The 17,836-nt window shown below is 47.2% G+C and overlaps 1 protein-coding gene across 1 annotated transcript in view; it reads right to left on the bottom strand.

The window, feature by feature from the left end:
- The window catches only part of DYM (dymeclin), a gene marked incomplete at its 5' end in the record, with an annotated part of 271,700 nt that overhangs the window by 220,266 nt on the left and 33,598 nt on the right, over window positions 1-17,836 (bottom strand). Inside the window, 2 exons of the mRNA XM_073584839.1 lie at window positions 7,380-7,522; window positions 8,923-9,048. Of these exons, the coding sequence (XP_073440940.1) occupies window positions 7,380-7,522; window positions 8,923-9,048 (269 nt within the window). The remainder of the gene's footprint in view (window positions 1-7,379; window positions 7,523-8,922; window positions 9,049-17,836) is intronic.

Below are 17,836 nucleotides of genomic sequence, written 5' to 3'. Positions count from 1 at the left end.
ATATAATCGGGAGTTCTTGCTATGATGTAATTCAGATCCCCTTTTGGCGTCTTCCTGCTGAGATCACACTTCTATGGTGCAGGCAACCTGAGCAAGCAGAGCTGTGGGGTAAAGCATGAGGGACGGGACAGCAGCTGGATTTCAGACTCCAGCAGACAATGCAGATCAGCAGGCGTCACTGATTATGGGAGTAAAAAAAAAGCTGAAAAAAAACAGCAAATTGTAAAAAGAAAAAAAATAAATAACCAAGGTAAAGACCTACATACAATCCTGAGATCTCCCGATTGTGTCCAGTTGCAAAAATTCTATTCCATCCACGATGTGAAAGTCGGGTGACAAATCGAATGGCAGATGCCCGGGGTAACCCTGTGGGCAGATTTTCCAATTATCAGTCTGGGTAAACTGGCCCCCAGCAGTGGGGGGCGCCATCCAGACATCTATATCGGGGGTCACCCAGCTTTCCCAAGAATAATATTCGGAAACATCTCTCGCCGGCTGCCTAGATCTTGGCGTCGGCCTCCCTCCTCTCTGCCAGCTCCGAAAGTAAAGCGAGCACTGCGGATCCATTTCTCATCAAAGTCGCCCGTCTCTAGAACCGGAATTATGGATGAAATACCCCAGGACACCCTCAGGGGGCGCCACCCAGCAGAGGAATGCAGCTGAATACAGATGCCATGGAAAACACATTAAAAAAAAGGGACAGCGCTTGAAATGTGAAACAGCTGGCAGAGAAACAATGGGGAGAGCGAGGACAGAGCTAATTGTGTGCGGCACACGGAGGAGGCTCGGAAATCAGGCTCGTCTGGCTCGTCCTCCACGCTCTGAAATAAATTCCGTATGCGGGAAATTCTCATCACACAGAGACAAAAAGGAAAGAAAGTCCTTAATGAGTTTTCCGTCAGCACATAAACGTAAGAAAGGAGCTGGTGGTGGCGCGGCCTCGACCAACAGGGGGCAGCAGCGATGATCCGAAGCACGTTGGGGGCCCACACAAAGTACGCCGGGGGCCACACAAATCACGCCGGGGGCCCGCACCCTGGTCTATGGTTAGGGCAGCCTGTATTCTGCTGATCAACTACAGGCCGCCAGGAAACCATCTCACTGGTATTAGAAATACGCAATTCCCTTACACACAGGAGCAGCGTCACATGTGGCCGACTAGGGGTCCGTTCACATGGGCTACAAAAAGTGCTGATCCAAGTACACTGACACTTAAAGGGAAGGTGCCATCCAAAAAACATTTTTTCAGCCATTGAAAAAATGTAAAGAATTAATGGTTACATTTTCTTAAAAAATATAACCATTTGTTTTTTAATTTTGTAAAATATGAAAAATAATTTTAAAAAGTTTGGCATTTCCACTTGTTAACACTAGGGGGAGCAGCTACTGAAATTTGGCACAAAAACCTAGTGTACAACTAGCTCACATTACTGCCCTGCAGTAATTATGGGCGGAATTTGCTGACATGGGTGTGATGTCACTCCTCTCCTCCCCTTCAGGGTGTTTGCTAAGGGAAAAGAGAGGATGACATTTAGGAACACAGTGAGTAGCCATTTTGATGGGGCCTGCAAAGTTACTGACTGTCTTTGCATGCAAAGTCTGGATCAGAACAGGCCATCAATCAGCAGAAATGTTTCCTGGATTTCTGTGGAGCAGACAAGCAGGCGGTCCATCCATGTGTATAAAACACAGCGCTCTATGTACAATCCCTGGCACCGAACAGGGTGCCCCCCAAAGACCAGCACACTGCTCTCCTGAAATACTCTGTGCTGCTGTCACCCTGCTCCTTCCACCATATATCTCCCTCTTTGCCCCCCATAGACCAGCACACTGCTCTCCTGAAATACTCTATGCTGCTGTCACCCTGCTCCTTCCACCATACATCAGGGCCCGGTCGCCTCGCTTTCACACATCGCCAGGACAGGATCTGAGGTGAGGAATGGGGTCTTCGGTCACCGAGGATGGCAGGCAGCAAAGATTTTGGGAGCAGGGTGACAGCAGCACAGAGTATTTCAGGAGAGCAGTGTGCTGGTCTATGGGGGTCACAGAGGGAGATATATGGGGGGGAGCAGGGTGACAGCAGCACAGAGTATTTCAGGAGAGCAGTGTGCTGGTCTATGGGGGAGGTCACAGAGGGAGATATATGGTGGAAGGAGCAGGGTGACAGCAGCACAGAGTATTTCAGGAGAGCAGAGTGCTGGTCTATAGGGGTCACAGCAGTCTCAGCAGTCAGTATCACACAGGAGAGGATTAGATACATGGCTCAGCAGACAGCATCACACAGGAGAGGATTAGATACACAGCTCCGCAGTCAGTATCACACAGGATAGGAATAGATACACGACTCAGCAGTCAGTATCACACAAGAGAGGATTAGAAATACGGCTCAGCAGTCAGTATCATACAGGATAGGATTAGATACACGGCTCAGCAGACAGTATCACACAGGAGAGGATTAGATGTCCAGCAGAAGGCCAAGTGTTTTGAAAGAGCAGGGAGCAGCTCCTCCTTTGTTTTGCAAGTGCAGGGGCTGCAGCTGGTCGGGTGTTTTGGAAAGAGCAGCTCGGTCTCCAGGAGCTCGTCCTGGTTCCTCTCCTGCAGCTGGTATGTGCAGAGTGAACATCCAAGTCCTGTTATGCTGGAACAGTACAGCATCCAGAGCATGCAATAGAGTGTAAATGGAGCTAAAAGGAAAGCACTGGGCTCTAATAAGATGGCGCCTGGCCACACCTACAGCTGTGAATTGAGCTGCCCACAGAGGCATGCCCAGTTCACAGCTGATGCTGCTGCAATGATACAGATAGGGGTCGGAAGCCAACTGTTATGTCTTATGCCCAGGGACTGCCGTAAATGAGCATGGAAAGTGTCGTTCAGCAGCCAGAGAGGTAAGATGGCAGCCCCCAGTGGCTGCATTAATATAGTAAAAAAAAAAAAAAAAAAAAAAAAAAAAAAAACATACACACCACTGAGTCAAGCTTAGAGGACAATATCTTTTTATACTATTTTCTTTTTTACATTGAATTATGAAAAAACACGGCACCTTCCCTTTAAAGGATCTTTCCCACGAGTTACCCAAAACTGTAAGGCCTGTTTCACACATCCGTTTGTCACCATCAGTCAAAATCTGCCGATTTGCAAAAAAAACGGATCCGCCATTTATTTCGGCGGATCCGTTTTTTTCCCCATTGACCTTCATTATCGGCGGATTTTGACTGAGGATCGTCCGTTGCATCCGTATTTCTGCGGATCCGCCAAAATTTTGACGCCTGCTGAGATCACCGAACGGACAATGCAACTTTTTTTGTTGTCCGGATCCGTATTTTCCTCTTTTGCTGCATGTTTAACCCTAAATCCAATCTGGCTGCTGGATAAAAAAAATCTCTCTCTCCTCCACTCACCGCCTTATCGCCCGAGATCTCGCCTCCACTCACCGCGACATCGCCCGAGATCTCGCCCCCTCTGACTGCTACATCGCCGGTAGTCATTTTTTCTTTTCAGCCGAGGTTCCTTTAAAATTCCGAAATCGGCGGATCCTGGCACACCAATGGTCCGGTGGCTCCCTGTTGTGAGTTCATTTTCCCCTCCGTCACTGAGGCCTGGTGAACTCCCTATTCTAGTGAAGGAAGGTAGTGAGCCTGATTATCAGGCACCTGGGACTAATGAAGACGATTGGCTGAGTGGAGTCACTGACTGGATTTAAGGCAGCCTACGCCCTTTCTGCCCTGCGGGTGATTTCTCTGTGGACTCTTGGACACCAGTCTGATTCCTGCTCTCCTAAAGCTAAGTTTTCTGTTTTGCCTTTTTGCATCTAAGATTTGTTTTTGTTTTTCTTGCTTTTTGGATTCTGCCATTCCCTGCTGGAGTGTGCAGTGTTCCTTGAGCTCTGTCTTCTGAAAGTACCTGAGTGCTGATTTAGTTTTTGAAGCTTAGTTGCTTCAGGGCCATTTTTATATCAGCTTGTTGGCTTTTGTCTCTGATAGGGTTTTGGCAGATTGCAGACAGCAGCCTTCCTATCCGTTCCTATCTAGGTAGTTTTTGGGCCCCGTCTTTGCTCAGCCTGTCTTTCTGTCTGTGTAAGTGTTTTCATCTTGCTTCACCGTCATTATATGTGGGGGGCTGCCTATTGCTTTGGGGTCTGCTCTGGGGCAGTTAGATTTCCCCTTTCCTTCTTTAGGCCTATGTATCTCTCCGGCTGTGATCGAGGGGTCTAGGTCATCGTAGGAACCCCCACGGCTACTGCTAGTTGTGTTTATAGGTTCAGGGGTCTGCAATCTGATAGTTGCCAACTTCTCTGGTTTTCAGGACTTAGCTAGCATTTCTGTTTTTGCCTCCTACGGTGACTCAATCATAACAGCTCCTGTTGGTGTTTCATTGCCCACGGATCCGTTATCCGCCATTTTAGCGGCTGCCAACGCACAGGAAAAACGTAAGTGTGAAACAGGCCTAAGGAGGCAAAAGATGGATAAAGATCAGTCGATCGCTGGGCAGTTTCCATATTGCTGGCGGCACATCCCCATTTACATGGGGAGATCTGCTGCTGACGGCGATATTATTCTATAGGGCCATAGAAAGGATGCGATCAGCTGAAGAACAAGCTCCAATGATCAGGAGGGCGGGTTCTTACGGGTGCTCATTTGGCAAAAAAAATCCCCAAACTAGTCAATGCATCAGACTATGTTCACACACAGCGGCCTCTGACCCCGACAGCCCTTCTGTGAGTGCGGTCTTTTCACGACTGTCTATGGGCTCACGCAGAGGTCCACGCGGACCGCAATGCACGGACTCCCGACCTGAGCGTGACAGCTTCATATAGTTCTATGAGGCTGCAGTAAGAAACTCGCTGTCCGTGCTCGGGCCATGTTGCGTGGACGTCTGTATGACCCCTAATTTTGCAAAGAAGCCGCCTTTCCACCTGCAAGTCTCATGTGTCCGACCATAAGGGAGGCGCAGTTTTGCAGGTGAAACAGCTGCTTCTCTGCAAACGTAGGCCATTATGCCAAGGCAAAGCATAATTTTATCTATGCATGTAGCACGGACATATTCCGCGGCGCCGTACAATGTGTCATCACCCCCCACTTATGCTGTCCCCCATTGTGGCTCACTGGCTAAATTCCAAATTGACCTTCATGTAAAGTTTCTGGGACACGGACAGAACATGCAAACTCCGTGCAGATGTGTTGACCCTGGTCAGACTCGCAGACCGGACCCCCCCGATATTCAATGGTAGGAAACAATCCAGACCAGAAGGGGTAACACGGCAGCCGGAGGATCGCTCCCCGAGATAGAAGAAGTCCCAGAACCGTCTCCAGGACGCTATCAGTGTCAGGGTGGGAGCGACCAAGCGGCACAGTAATAGGTCGGCTCCGAGCAATGAAGGAAAATGTGGGATCGCGCTCCCTATTACGTGATAAAAAAAGGAAAAGGTCTAAGAAATAAATCACAGAGGCAGCGCGGGGACATTTCATGAGATTCTCTGAGCAGGAGGCCAAAATAAACTGTGCGAGGCGATAAACACCGGCACATAATAGACATGGCAGGAACGCTGCGACACAGGCCGACCGGGGCAGCGACTGCCGTGTGCAGCCAGCGCCCCCTAGTAGTCAGCACTGCGCATAACAGCCAAACACTAGGGGAAAGCAGAAAACGATCCTCTATAAATCTTCAATGCCAAGATATGGTCGATAGGTAGGAGCGAGGGATCCTCATCACTGGTCTGCTCGTATTTCTTCTGCTGCGCATTCATGGAGATTTTGTGCGGGCACCTACTGACTTCATGGTGGCCAAATGCTGGTCAAAATGGGGGATTGGTGCCCCCTGCTCTAGGGAGATGGCAGCTGCGCCCCTCGGACATTTCAAGCATAACCTATAGATATGCCATAGAAGCCTCTGGTACGTTACCCCTTTAAGCCACAATTGAAAATTTAAAAAAAGTTTTTAAATGCATGTTAAAAATCAAAACGGAAGGCACGCGTTTTCCAAGGAAATTTTACGCCCCCCCCCCCCATCTAGCGAAATCCCTATAATAAGAAAATCCCCACCCCCAGAGCGCGAGAGCGTGCCGCCTCCATAACTCTGATCTCACTACACCTTATAAAGTAAATCCCGTCTGCATTGTTCCCCAGTACTGGCACCAAATCAATTTGTTCTATCAGTGGGACTACGGATGGCAAGCGCTAGGATTATGGGCCCCTGACTGCTCATACCCCACTAATCTTTAGAATTAAAGAAGTTGTCAACTACTAGGACGACCCCTTTTCATACCCCACGCTCGGCCCCAAGAAAAAAAACATTTACTCACCTCCTGTGCTGGTACAGCTTCAGTGGTGTCGGCACTCGCGGTACCGGGACTCTCGTGCGGTTGTTATGACATATGACGCCGGCGTCCAATCACCGCAGCCGTCACTGACCCCGCCTTTATACAACTTAACATGAAGAGGAAATCAGAGATCAGCTGCAGGACGGACTTCATCTTCATATTCAATTAGTACGAAGGCGGGGACAGTGACGCCAGAGCTGATTGGGCGCCGGGGTCACGTGTCACAACACCGCACGGGATTTCCGGGACCGCCAGTGCCAACACTGCTGGTACAGCGATGGCACGGGAGAGGAGTATAAGCTTTTTGTATTTTATAATAAAGGAGCGCAGAGGCATTGACGCAGCTTGGAGCAATGTACATCAGCACTAGTGAAAGGAGCTTGTAAGCGCAAACTTGTCAACTAGAAGACACTGATACACTTATGCAACCAACAGTAAAAATATTTTACCAGGAAATGATGCAGAGCAGAAAAAAACTTAAAAGCCAGGTGACAAGTCCAAGCAGCCGGTCCCTGGTGGCTTCTCCATGCTTCCCTATGTGTGTGTATTGAGAGGGAACTGTCAATCAAGGAAAGCAGGGAGAAGCCACCGGGGACCGGACGTTTGGACCAGTCACCCATGTGGCATAGTCCACAAACAGCTTTCAAACTCCACATTTCACAGTTAAAAAAAAAAAACCTGTCTGCGATGATACAGCCAGTGTCCGACACCTGCTCCTGTGGATGAGGAATCACTGATCAGCTGTCAGGAGCCCTTTAAAGCTTTGCCGCAGAGTTGGAATTCCAGGCCCAGCAGAGTCATATGAAGGCACTGGGTGGCCATTTCTTCCTGGACCTGTCAGGCAGGACCTCGTAATGAGCCATCACTGGCAGAATAATCCTTTGTGTCAGCTCAAAAAAGCAGCAGCGCCCCCTACAGCGTCCAGGTTACACGTTACTTATTATTTTTGCTCTGCTGCATTTGTCATGGCTTTTCCAAATATCATCGCTTGGTCACCAAGAATGGCCGGTGGGCGCCCTCATCACCGGCCTCCAATATAAAGGCACATAAACCCAACACTCACTTGCCACACCGGAGGCCAAGCCATAGAGTAGACCACCCCCGTCCACTTGTTCCTGGAAGATGTGGGACCCCGGTGGGGGGCTCTTCTCTTGTCTGATGAAGTTATACAGCAATGTTTTCACCAGTCGGCTCGTGTAAGGAAGACTGCAGGGAGGAACAAGAGACAAGTAAGAGGAAGGCGACATCCTGAGCACGGAGCATCGCTCGCAGGAGCACACACTGGATTCTGGCATTATTCTTTCCAGGTCTATAACAGAAATACTGAGGAGATCGGAGCCATGATGTGCTGTCCAATCACACTGAGCCGAGAGGGGTCAGATAGGCAATCAGTGATGGATGGGTGGAGGGAACAGCTGCCATCCCGTAATGGTCATCTTCTATTTATTATATATGAATCTATTAAATTATTAGTTTTATACTATTCCCCCAAATTACCCACAGGCACATCAACTGTACTGCTCTACCACCCACTAAAAAGATGTATAAAGAAAGGTTATGCTCCAGAGCCACGCTCATCATTCATCTGATGGAGACACTGTAAAATTACATTACCCTGTACTGATCCTTATTCATGTAATGTATGTACACAGTGACTGCACCAGCAGAATAGTGAGTGCAGCTCTGGAGTATAATACAGGCTGTAACTCAGGATCAGTAATGTAATGTATGTACACAGTGACTGCACCAGCAGAATAGTGAGTGCAGCTCTGGAGTATAATACAGGCTGTAACTCAGGATCAGTAATGTAATGTATGTACACAGTGACTGCACCAGCAGAATAGTGAGTGCAGCTCTGGAGTATAACACAGGATGTAAGTCAGGATCAGTAATGTAATGTATGTACACAGTGACTGCACCAGCAGAATAGTGAGTGCAGCTCTGGAGTATAACACAGGATGTAAGTCAGGATCAGTAATGTAATGTATGTACACAGTGACTGCACCAGCAGAATAGTGAGTGCAGCTCTGGAGTATAATACAGGATGTAACTCAGGATCAGTAATGTAATGTATGTACACAGTGACTGCACCAGCAGAATAGTGAGTGCAGCTCTGGAGTATAATACAGGATGTAACTCAGGATCAGTAATGTAATGTATGTACACAGTGACTGCACCAGCAGAATAGTGAGTGCAGCTCTGAGGTATAATACAAGATGTAACTCAGGATCAGTAATGTAATGTATGTACACAGTGACTGCACCAGCAGAATAGTGAGTGCAGCTCTGGAGTATAATACAGGATGTAACTCAGGACCAGTAATGTATGCATGCAGTGACTGCACCAGCAGAATAGTGAGTGCAGCTCTGGGGTATAATACAGGATGTAACTCAGGATCAGTAATGTATTGTATGTACACAGTGACTCAACTGTTAAGTAGATTATTTAAAAATGTGAATTGTGAAATGGGATTCATATAAGCTTTAGCACCAGGCTATATGATATGTGAGAAAAAATGCATTACATTCATTTCCACAAAGTAACATATTGCAGCCATTCCACCACTTTTATGCAACCAAATTCCAGTGTATATAATGGCGACTTACCAGCGGCCCTGCATCAGGTATTTCTGGATGATGCCTTCATGGATAATCTCCTTCCGGAAGAGCTGGTAGGACAGGAACACAACGAGGGCAGTGACAGCCTCTAGCAGGATGCTGTATGTGATATCACTGAAAGGGAAAAAAGGTCATATTAGCGTACCCTGTGATAAGTGTCTGAACTTGTGTAGGTGTCAGAAACTGATTCTAACATTTAGATTTTCATAGTCAGCGGCAAAAACTACAGCAAAACAAGTGACACAGTCAAGATAGTGCAAGGCAAGCTTCCTGGACCTGCTATTTTATTACCCTGTAGCTGTTAAGGGCTAAAAATTTGCCTCCACTCGTCGCAAAGCGAAAAGGGCCCGCCTCCACTCGTCGCAAAGCGAAAAGGGCCCGCCTCCACTCGTCGCAAAGCGAAAAGGGCCCGCCTCCACTCGTCGCAAAGCGAAAAGGGCCCGCCTCCACTCGTCGCAAAGCGAAAAGGGCCCGCCTCCACTCGTCGCAAAGCGAAAAGGGCCCGCCTCCACTCGTCGCAAAGCGAAAAGGGCCCGCCTCCACTCGTCGCAAAGCGAAAAGGGCCCGCCTCCACTCGTCGCAAAGCGAAAAGGGCCCGCCTCCACTCGTCGCAAAGCGAAAAGGGCCCGCCTCCACTCGTCGCAAAGCGAAAAGGGCCCGCCTCCACTCGTCGCAAAGCGAAAAGGGCCCGCCTCCACTCGTCGCAAAGCGAAAAGGGCCCGCCTCCACTCGTCGCAAAGCGAAAAGGGCCCGCCTCCACTCGTCGCAAAGCGAAAAGGGCCCGCCTCCACTCGTCGCAAAGCGAAAAGGGCCCGCCTCCACTCGTCGCAAAGCGAAAAGGGCCCGCCTCCACTCGTCGCAAAGCGAAAAGGGCCCGCCTCCACTCGTCGCAAAGCGAAAAGGGCCCGCCTCCACTCGTCGCAAAGCGAAAAGGGCCCGCCTCCACTCGTCGCAAAGCGAAAAGGGCCCGCCTCCACTCGTGGCAAAGCGAAAAGGGCCCGCCTCCACTCGTCGCAAAGCGAAAAGGGCCCGCCTCCACTCGTCGCAAAGCGAAAAGGGCCCGCCTCCACTCGTCGCAAAGCGAAAAGGGCCTGCCTCACTTGCTGTAAAAAGACAGACCACCCCCACTTGCCATACAGGCCTATAATGAACAGATTATGGTGGGTCAATCTCTTCTTATTACAGGACAGATTTTGTAAAGACTCAGTTACTGGTTTTACATAAGAATTTTTTTTTTTAAGTTTTAAGTTTGGTTCTTGCAGAAAAACAAGATTTAATATCACTTTTCCAAAGACATAAATTGAGTTAAATTGTTATTACCCAGGACTAGGTGTTCTCTTCCTGAGCAGCTCAGGTCAGAGCATCGATGATATTCCCAGAGCTATCATCAAACTTCTGGAGGGGGAGGAACGAAGGAAGTGGTGTTTGGCCCCAAATTCTTGCTCGCTCCCTCCAAAGAAAACATTCTCCTGAAATCATCCCAGCGTCATGTTCTATCTCTCCTATGTCTAGTAATTATATCTTAATGTGCTGTTTATACGGTACGACGTGTGGGCTCGACAGCGGGAAGAAGCAAGCGTCTGTTCTTTTATGGGAGAGAAATGGACACCGAGGAGAATGGTTTCCATCACCTTATAGAAGGGGGCACGGAATACTCGAGTGGCAGAATATTATGCTGCCAATCTGAGACATTGTCCTCATAATATATGTGATGGCGCCAACCCTGCATCAATCATTCCAGGTTCCTCCAGGGTCTCAACAAGAACCACAATCAGATGATCGACACAGGTGCTTAAAGTTGAACCCCCAGCGATATTATATCGCTGATAAACCATGAATTTTGCACAATCCATTTAAATGCAGTCAGTAGAATGGGGAGACCCCAATATATACCCACCCTGCAATACATGACAGGTAAGGGTCAGCCATATTTCTCGGCTGAATACTCCCTTGATAGCAGACATTGGTGGGACGGAGGGAACCTACAAAATTGTAACAAAATTAAGGTAGCTGATGGTCCCACTGCCGGAGACCCCGCCGCAAAAGAGAAATGGGGAGCCTGGTCTGCACATGGCCAGCAATACGGAAATGGTTCACTCAGAGTGAATTACCTCTCACTGGTAATGGTGCCCCCCAAGAGAAAGACCCCCACAAGCCCACTCACAGTGCTCCGAGGTAATACAACACTTGTAAACAGAGAAAGTGGAGACTGAAAACGCCGAGATCCATTTATACAGGTCTGGGGGCCACATTGTGAGTGCGTCACTGCCAAAGGGGGCCAAAAACCAGGTATAAAGGCATCCCTTTCATTGCAGCCATTTGGTAAATTCAAAAAAATTCATTTTCTCATTAATGTGCACTCTGCACCCCATCTTGACTGGAAAAAACAAATGTAGAAATGTTTGCAAATTTATTAAAAAAGAAAAGCTGAAATATCACATGGTCATAAGTATTCAGACCTTTTGCTCAGACACTCATATTTAAGTCACAAGTTGTCCATTTCCTTGTGCTCCTCCTTGAGATGGTTCTACTCCTTCATTGGAGTCCAGCTGTTTAATTAAACTGATAGGATCTGATGTGTAAAGGCGCACACCTGTCTATATAAGACCTCACAGCTCACAGTGCATGTCAGACCAGATGAGAATCATGAGGTCAAAGGAACTGGCCAAGGAGCTCAGAGACAGAATTGTGACAAGGCACACATCTGGCCAAGGTTACAAAAGACTTTCTGCAGTACTCAAGGCTCCTAAGAGCACAGTGGCCTCCATAATCCTTAAATGGAAGACGTTTGGGACCACCGGATGTCTTCCTAGACCTGGCCGTCCAGCCAAACTGAGCAATCGTGGGAGAAGAGCCTTGGTGAGAGAGGTAAAGAAGAACCCCAAGATCACTGTGGCTGAGCTCCACAGATGCAGTAGGGAGATGGAAGAAAGTTCCACAAAGTCAACTATCACTGCAGCCCTCCACCAGTCGGGCCTTTATGGCAGAGTGGCCCAATGGAAGCCTCTACTCAGTGCCAGACATATGAAAGTCTGCATAGAGTTTGCTAAAAAACACATGAAGGATTCCCAGACTATGAGAAATAAGATTCTCTGGTCTGAGGAGATGAAGATAGAGCTCTTTGGTGATAATTCTAAGCGCTATGTGTGGAGAAAACCAGGCACTGCTCATCACCGGCCCAACACAATCCCAACAGTGAAACACGGTGGTGGCTGCATCATGCTATGGGGGTGTTTTTCAGGTGCAGGGACAGGACGACTGGTTGCAATTGAATGAAACATAAATGCGGCCAAGTACAGAGATATCATGGATGAAAACCTCTTCCAGAGTGCTCTGTACCTCAGACTTGGCCGAATGTTCACCTTCTAATAAGACAATGACCCTAAGCACACAACTAAAATAACAAAGGAGTGGCTTCAGAACAACTCTAACTATTCTTGACTGGCCCAGCCAGAGCCCTGACCTAAACTCAATTGAGCTTCTCTGGAGAAACCTGAAAATGGCTGTCCACCAACATTCACCATCCAACCTGACGTAACTGGAGAGGATCTGCAAGGAAGAATGGCAGAGGATCCCAAGATCCAGGTGTGAATAACTTGCTGCATCTTTCCCAAGACGACTCATGGCTGTACTAGCTCAAAAGGTGCGTCTACTCAATACTGAGCAAAGGGTTTGAATACTTATGACCATGTGATATTTCAGTTTTTCTTTTTTAATAAAATTGCAAAAATTTTCTACATTTCTGTTTTTTTTAAGTCACGATGGGGTGCAGAGTGTACATTTATGAGAAAAAAAATGAACTTTTTTGACTTTACCAAATGACTGCACTGAAACAAAGAGTGAAAAACTTAAAGACGTCTGAAAACTTTCCGTACCCACTGTGCATCTTGTATTATACCCCAGAGCTGCACTCACTATTCTGCTGGTGCAGTCACTGTGTACATACATTACTGATCCTATACTGATCCTGAGTTACATTCTGTATTATACCCCAGAGCTGCACTCACTATTCTGCTGGTGGAGTCACTGTGTACATACAGTACATTACTGATCCTGAGTTACATCCTGTATTATACCCCAGAGCTGCACTCACTATTCTGCTGGTGCAGGCACTGTGTACATACATTACTGATCCTATACTGATCCTGAGTTACATCCTGTATTATACCCCAGAGCTGCACTCACTATTCTGCTGGTGCAGTCACTGTATACATACATTACTGATGCGGAGTTACCTCCTGTATTACACTCCAGAGCTGCGCTCACTATTCTGCTGGTGCAGTCACTCTGTGTATACATTACTTATCCTGCACTGATCCTGAGTTACATCCTGTATTATACCCAGGAGCTGCACTCACTATTCTGCTGGTGCAGTCACTGTGTACATACATTACTGAACCTGAGTTACCTCCTGTATTATACTCCAGAGCTGCACTCATTATTCTGCAGGTGCAGTCACTGTGTACATATATTACATTACTGATCCTGAGTTACCTCCTGTATTATACTCCAGAGCTGCGCTCACTATTCTGCTGGTGCATAATAGTGTACATACATTCAAACAAAAAAGGAAGCACTCTGTAGCGCTATAGCACGCAAACATGAAGCATGAAAAATGAATTGCATTACTGCATTAGAAATATAAAAAATTGAGAAAGCTTATCGAATAAAATGGCCAATTCATGTGTACCTGGAAGCCACAGTAAGGCGTCTCTCGTTTTCCAGGACCTAACTAAATGCCAATCCTCACTTAGACTAAAAGTCTTCATCTGTATGGGAACCTATGTAAATCCGCTCCTTAGACTGAAATCTATATTTCTGTGGAGGGGTGGTGGCCCTGCTGTGATTAAAAACACATGCGGCTAACAGGTGGAGTGCTCAGTCAGAAGGTTAATGAATACAAATTTCAAAAAACATCCAAGCATAAACTAAGTGTGAACAGGTGCTTTATAAGAACCTGTTCACATTTAGTTTATGCTTAGATGGGACGGTCAGTTTTGTGAAAACTGTGTACATACATTCCTGATCCCGAGTTACATCCTGTATTGGGCTATATTCACATGCATAGTTTTTGAAGCCTTATTGTTGTATTTATTGGTGAATAAAACTAACTTTAACATGTACTGCTGTAGACAAAGCTCAAATGTATTCAGCCCCCTAAAAATGCTGCAACAGAAAGAGTAAAAAATGCTGAAAAAAGTGAACGTTTTGAATACAGTGTTTTACAGCCAAGAGAGACTGTTTTAGCTGCATAAAAAAATTCAACAAAACTGCTGTGTGTGAACATAGCCTTAGGGTATGTGTACATACTGAGTATTAGCAGCAGATTTTTTTTTTGCAGCAAAATCCAGATTGTTGGCAGAAAAAAAAACGCTACTTAAAGTGTGTGTGCATTTAAGGATTTTTTTAACTGCTTTTTTTTTTTAACCCCGATTCATTTAAATAGGCGAAAAAAGCTGAAAGAAACGAGCTGCAGATTAAGAAAAAAAATAAATAAATAATAGTCTCCTTTGATTGTTCAAATCTGCAAAAAGAAAAAAAGGAACGAGTGTTTGAGATTTCGGAAATCACTTTTACTTTGCTAGTAGTGTAAAATTTGCTGCCATTCTTGAGATATTAACACTTACAACTTGTAATCTAGGAAACCGACCACCGCTGGTGTCTAAGGCTGGTTTCACACTAGCATTTGATCGCGCAGCGCATCGTGCGCTATCGGGCGCACGCGCAATGTTCCCCTATCTTTAACATGGTGATCACAGGGTCTTGCGAATGTACGCGCTCATCAGCATTTAGTGTGCGCTGCGCATTTTAAAGGTACGCGCCGAACGCTACATATTGCATTTTTTGTTCCGCCTACATACTTAAAAAAATTGCGCGCGCACTCGATGTGCGCCAAAAAAAGAGCATTACAGTCTATGTGATCGCTGACGAGCGCTTGGCACCGCGCACGTCAGCTCCTTGTGCGCGCACGCGCTTTGAGTAAACAATGTCTAGACACTTGTCTAAAACTCCCCCTAAACAAGCAACATTGTTTGGGAGGAGTGTAGATAAAAGAAGGTGTCTTCAGGGTCAGGCAATTACTCTACAGACAGCCTTGCAGAGAGTAGACAAAAGCCCAGAAGAGCTTTCCAAGTGTGGATTCAAGCTTCAGGAGCCAAAATGTGAGTATTCTTCAACATAATGTCTGTGTGTCCTGTACAATTTTATAATGTACTAATGTTTATTTTGTTTTCATTTCAGCATGTCTTCTTATGGAACGGTCTATTCGCCATCTCAGCAAGAACTGGCCCAAGCTGATCGTGAGGTGAGGATGTTGCTGCCTTTGGGTAAGTATAGCTGCCTCTAGAAATGTGTTTTTTTTTTTATTTCTTTACAGACATCGGACACGGGCAGTGAAGATGGAGTGCGGGAGCGGTCTGAGCGGGAGCAGCGTAGTCAAGTCGTGGCGAGGAGACGCAATGTGAGTATGTAATGTGCCTTTTTTTTCTGTCTTTATTTTCATCTTTTATCTTACTTCTTCTCTGTTTCTTTTTCTATCTTTTTCATTCTCCAAAATTACAAACATTCTAATATATTTCTTTTTTTCTAGGTTCAACAATGGGATGACGAAGAAGTCTACATCGACAACGAGCACCGGATCCACCTAGTTGAGGAGCGTATCCCGTTGTGGGACAGCCGTGACCAGCAGTACAAAGACACAGTGGTGACTCGGCAGCTCTGGAATGAGGTGGCTGCAGCGATGATGGATGGCTGGGACAGCGCCTCTGCAGCTTCCAAAAGGGCGTTCAGTAAGTATAAAGATGCTCTGTGATACTGCATGGATTTTTTTTTGTCCTGATGGTGCTGGCATTTTTTTTGGTAAGACATATTCTTGCATTAAAAACACCAATGCCATGTGGCACACTGTGATTGATTTTGGTCTTCTACTGCTGCACTGATTTATGGTCCTGATGGTGCTGGTGTTTTTTGGCAAGATATATTCTTGCATTGAAAACACCAATGCCATGTGGCACACTGTGATTGATTTTGGTCTTCAACTGCTGCATTGATTTTTGGTCCTGAGGGTGTTGGTGTTTTTTTGGCAAGATATATTCTTGCATTAAAAACACCAATGCCATGTGGCACACTGTGATTGATTTTGGTCTTCAACTGCTGCATTGATTTATGGTCCTGATGGTGCTGGTGTTTTTTTGGTAAGATATATTCTTGCATTAAAAACACCAATGCCATGTGGCACACTGTGATTGATTTTGGTCTTCAACTGCTGCATTGATTTATGGTCCTCATGGTACTGGTGCTTTTATGGCAAGATATATTGTAGTGAAAAGTTCTATCAGGTGTGTGTGCTGATATTTAAGTTGCCTTAAGTGCATCTTAAAAAAATTTTTTTCCCCCAACAGTGAACAAAATCCGCACACGTTGGCGCTCGATGAAGGACCGCTTCAACACAGATGTTCGTGCTGAGGGACAGGTTCGGAGTGGTTCAGCGGCAAGGCGCAGAAGAAAGTACCGCTATCATCGTGAGTTAGCTTTCCTGAGACCGGTCCTTGCCAGCAGAGCGTAAGTATTTTTTTTTTTTTTTTCTTTGCTATTACTATGTGCTTTTCTATTCCACAGGTGATGCTTCTTGTAAATACATGATACTAATGTTTTCCCTTTCTTTCCACAGCACCTGGAGCAGCACCCTGCAACCTGTCCCGGGAGCAGTCCTTCATCGATCGACCTCGGACCCGTCCCAGCCATCTGACAGCCAGGAAGCATCTTGCAGGTCAGCAACACACACAGCTGGTGACCAGGAAGCTGGTCCATCAGGTGTTCCCCTGTCCCAGGTCTCTGTCACTGGTTATGCGGGCACTACCCGCCAGCGGCAGAGGGCCTCGGACAGGAATGTCATGCCCGAGTTCATGCACTTGAGCGAGGCCTTTCAGGCCAGCCTCAAGGAGCTGGCCGCCAGAACAGAAAGCGGTTTTTCCCTGATGGAACGTGGTTTTAACCACATGGAACACCTCATCCACTCTTTCGCACAGCGCCTTGACCGTCTGGAGGCTGACCTCAACAGACCAGCGCACCATTTTTTCAGTAAAATTGAAAAGGGCAAGGCGGAACACCTTAGTCCTGAGCAACAGCTGAGTGTGTTACAGGCCTGCAACACTGCTTACTTGCAGGCTATGCAGCAGAATCGGTATGTTCAGCAGTCAGTGGTGTAATTTCCAACAGTTCCACTGCTGACTCGCTTTACCACACTACCGACTTCTGCTGCATATCACTGCACGGCCACCTGCATTCCCAGCGAAGCCGGACACCACTACACCACCTCAAGTCTGAGTGCTGCTGGACACTCCTCCGACACCACCACTATGTCAAGCGCTGCTCCTGTATGGAGCACCACCACCGCCAAAGCACCACCAGCTTGGAGCCAAACCACCACAGAACCTGCTTGGGCCACTGACACCACCAGTCAACACCAAAGGAGCACCGCCAGCACTCATCAGCCACAGAGCACCGCCATCTCCTAAGCAACAGAGCACCGCCAGCACTCATCATCAAAGGAGCACCAGCAGCACTCCTCATCGAAAGACAACCGCCACCAATTCTCCTCCTCGGAGTCCCCAAAGAACTTTGGCTGAGATCCCAGACAGGCAGCCTCCTGCTCGGAGCACCGACCCAACTTTCTCCCCATCTAGGAGCACCGTCACTGCCACTTGCAGCAGCACCGCCACCACAGAGCAGCAAAGTGGGGATCCGCATTCCCTTTTTTACAGGGCAACGCCACAGTCCACCGTCACCAGGTGGTCAACAAAAGTAAGGCATTCACAGGCTGCCAGTCAGTCCGGGCAGGATATTCCTGCGCCAAAGAAAAAAAAAAAAAACTTTGTTCGTCCATCCACCCTCTCCTCCTAAT

This window comes from Dendrobates tinctorius, unplaced genomic scaffold (genome assembly GCF_039654945.1).
Source record: "Dendrobates tinctorius isolate UK_male_01 unplaced genomic scaffold, ASM3965494v1 ptg000085l, whole genome shotgun sequence".
Lineage (NCBI taxonomy): Eukaryota > Metazoa > Chordata > Amphibia > Anura > Dendrobatidae > Dendrobates > Dendrobates tinctorius.
This window is presented reverse-complemented; position numbering and strand designations above follow the sequence as displayed.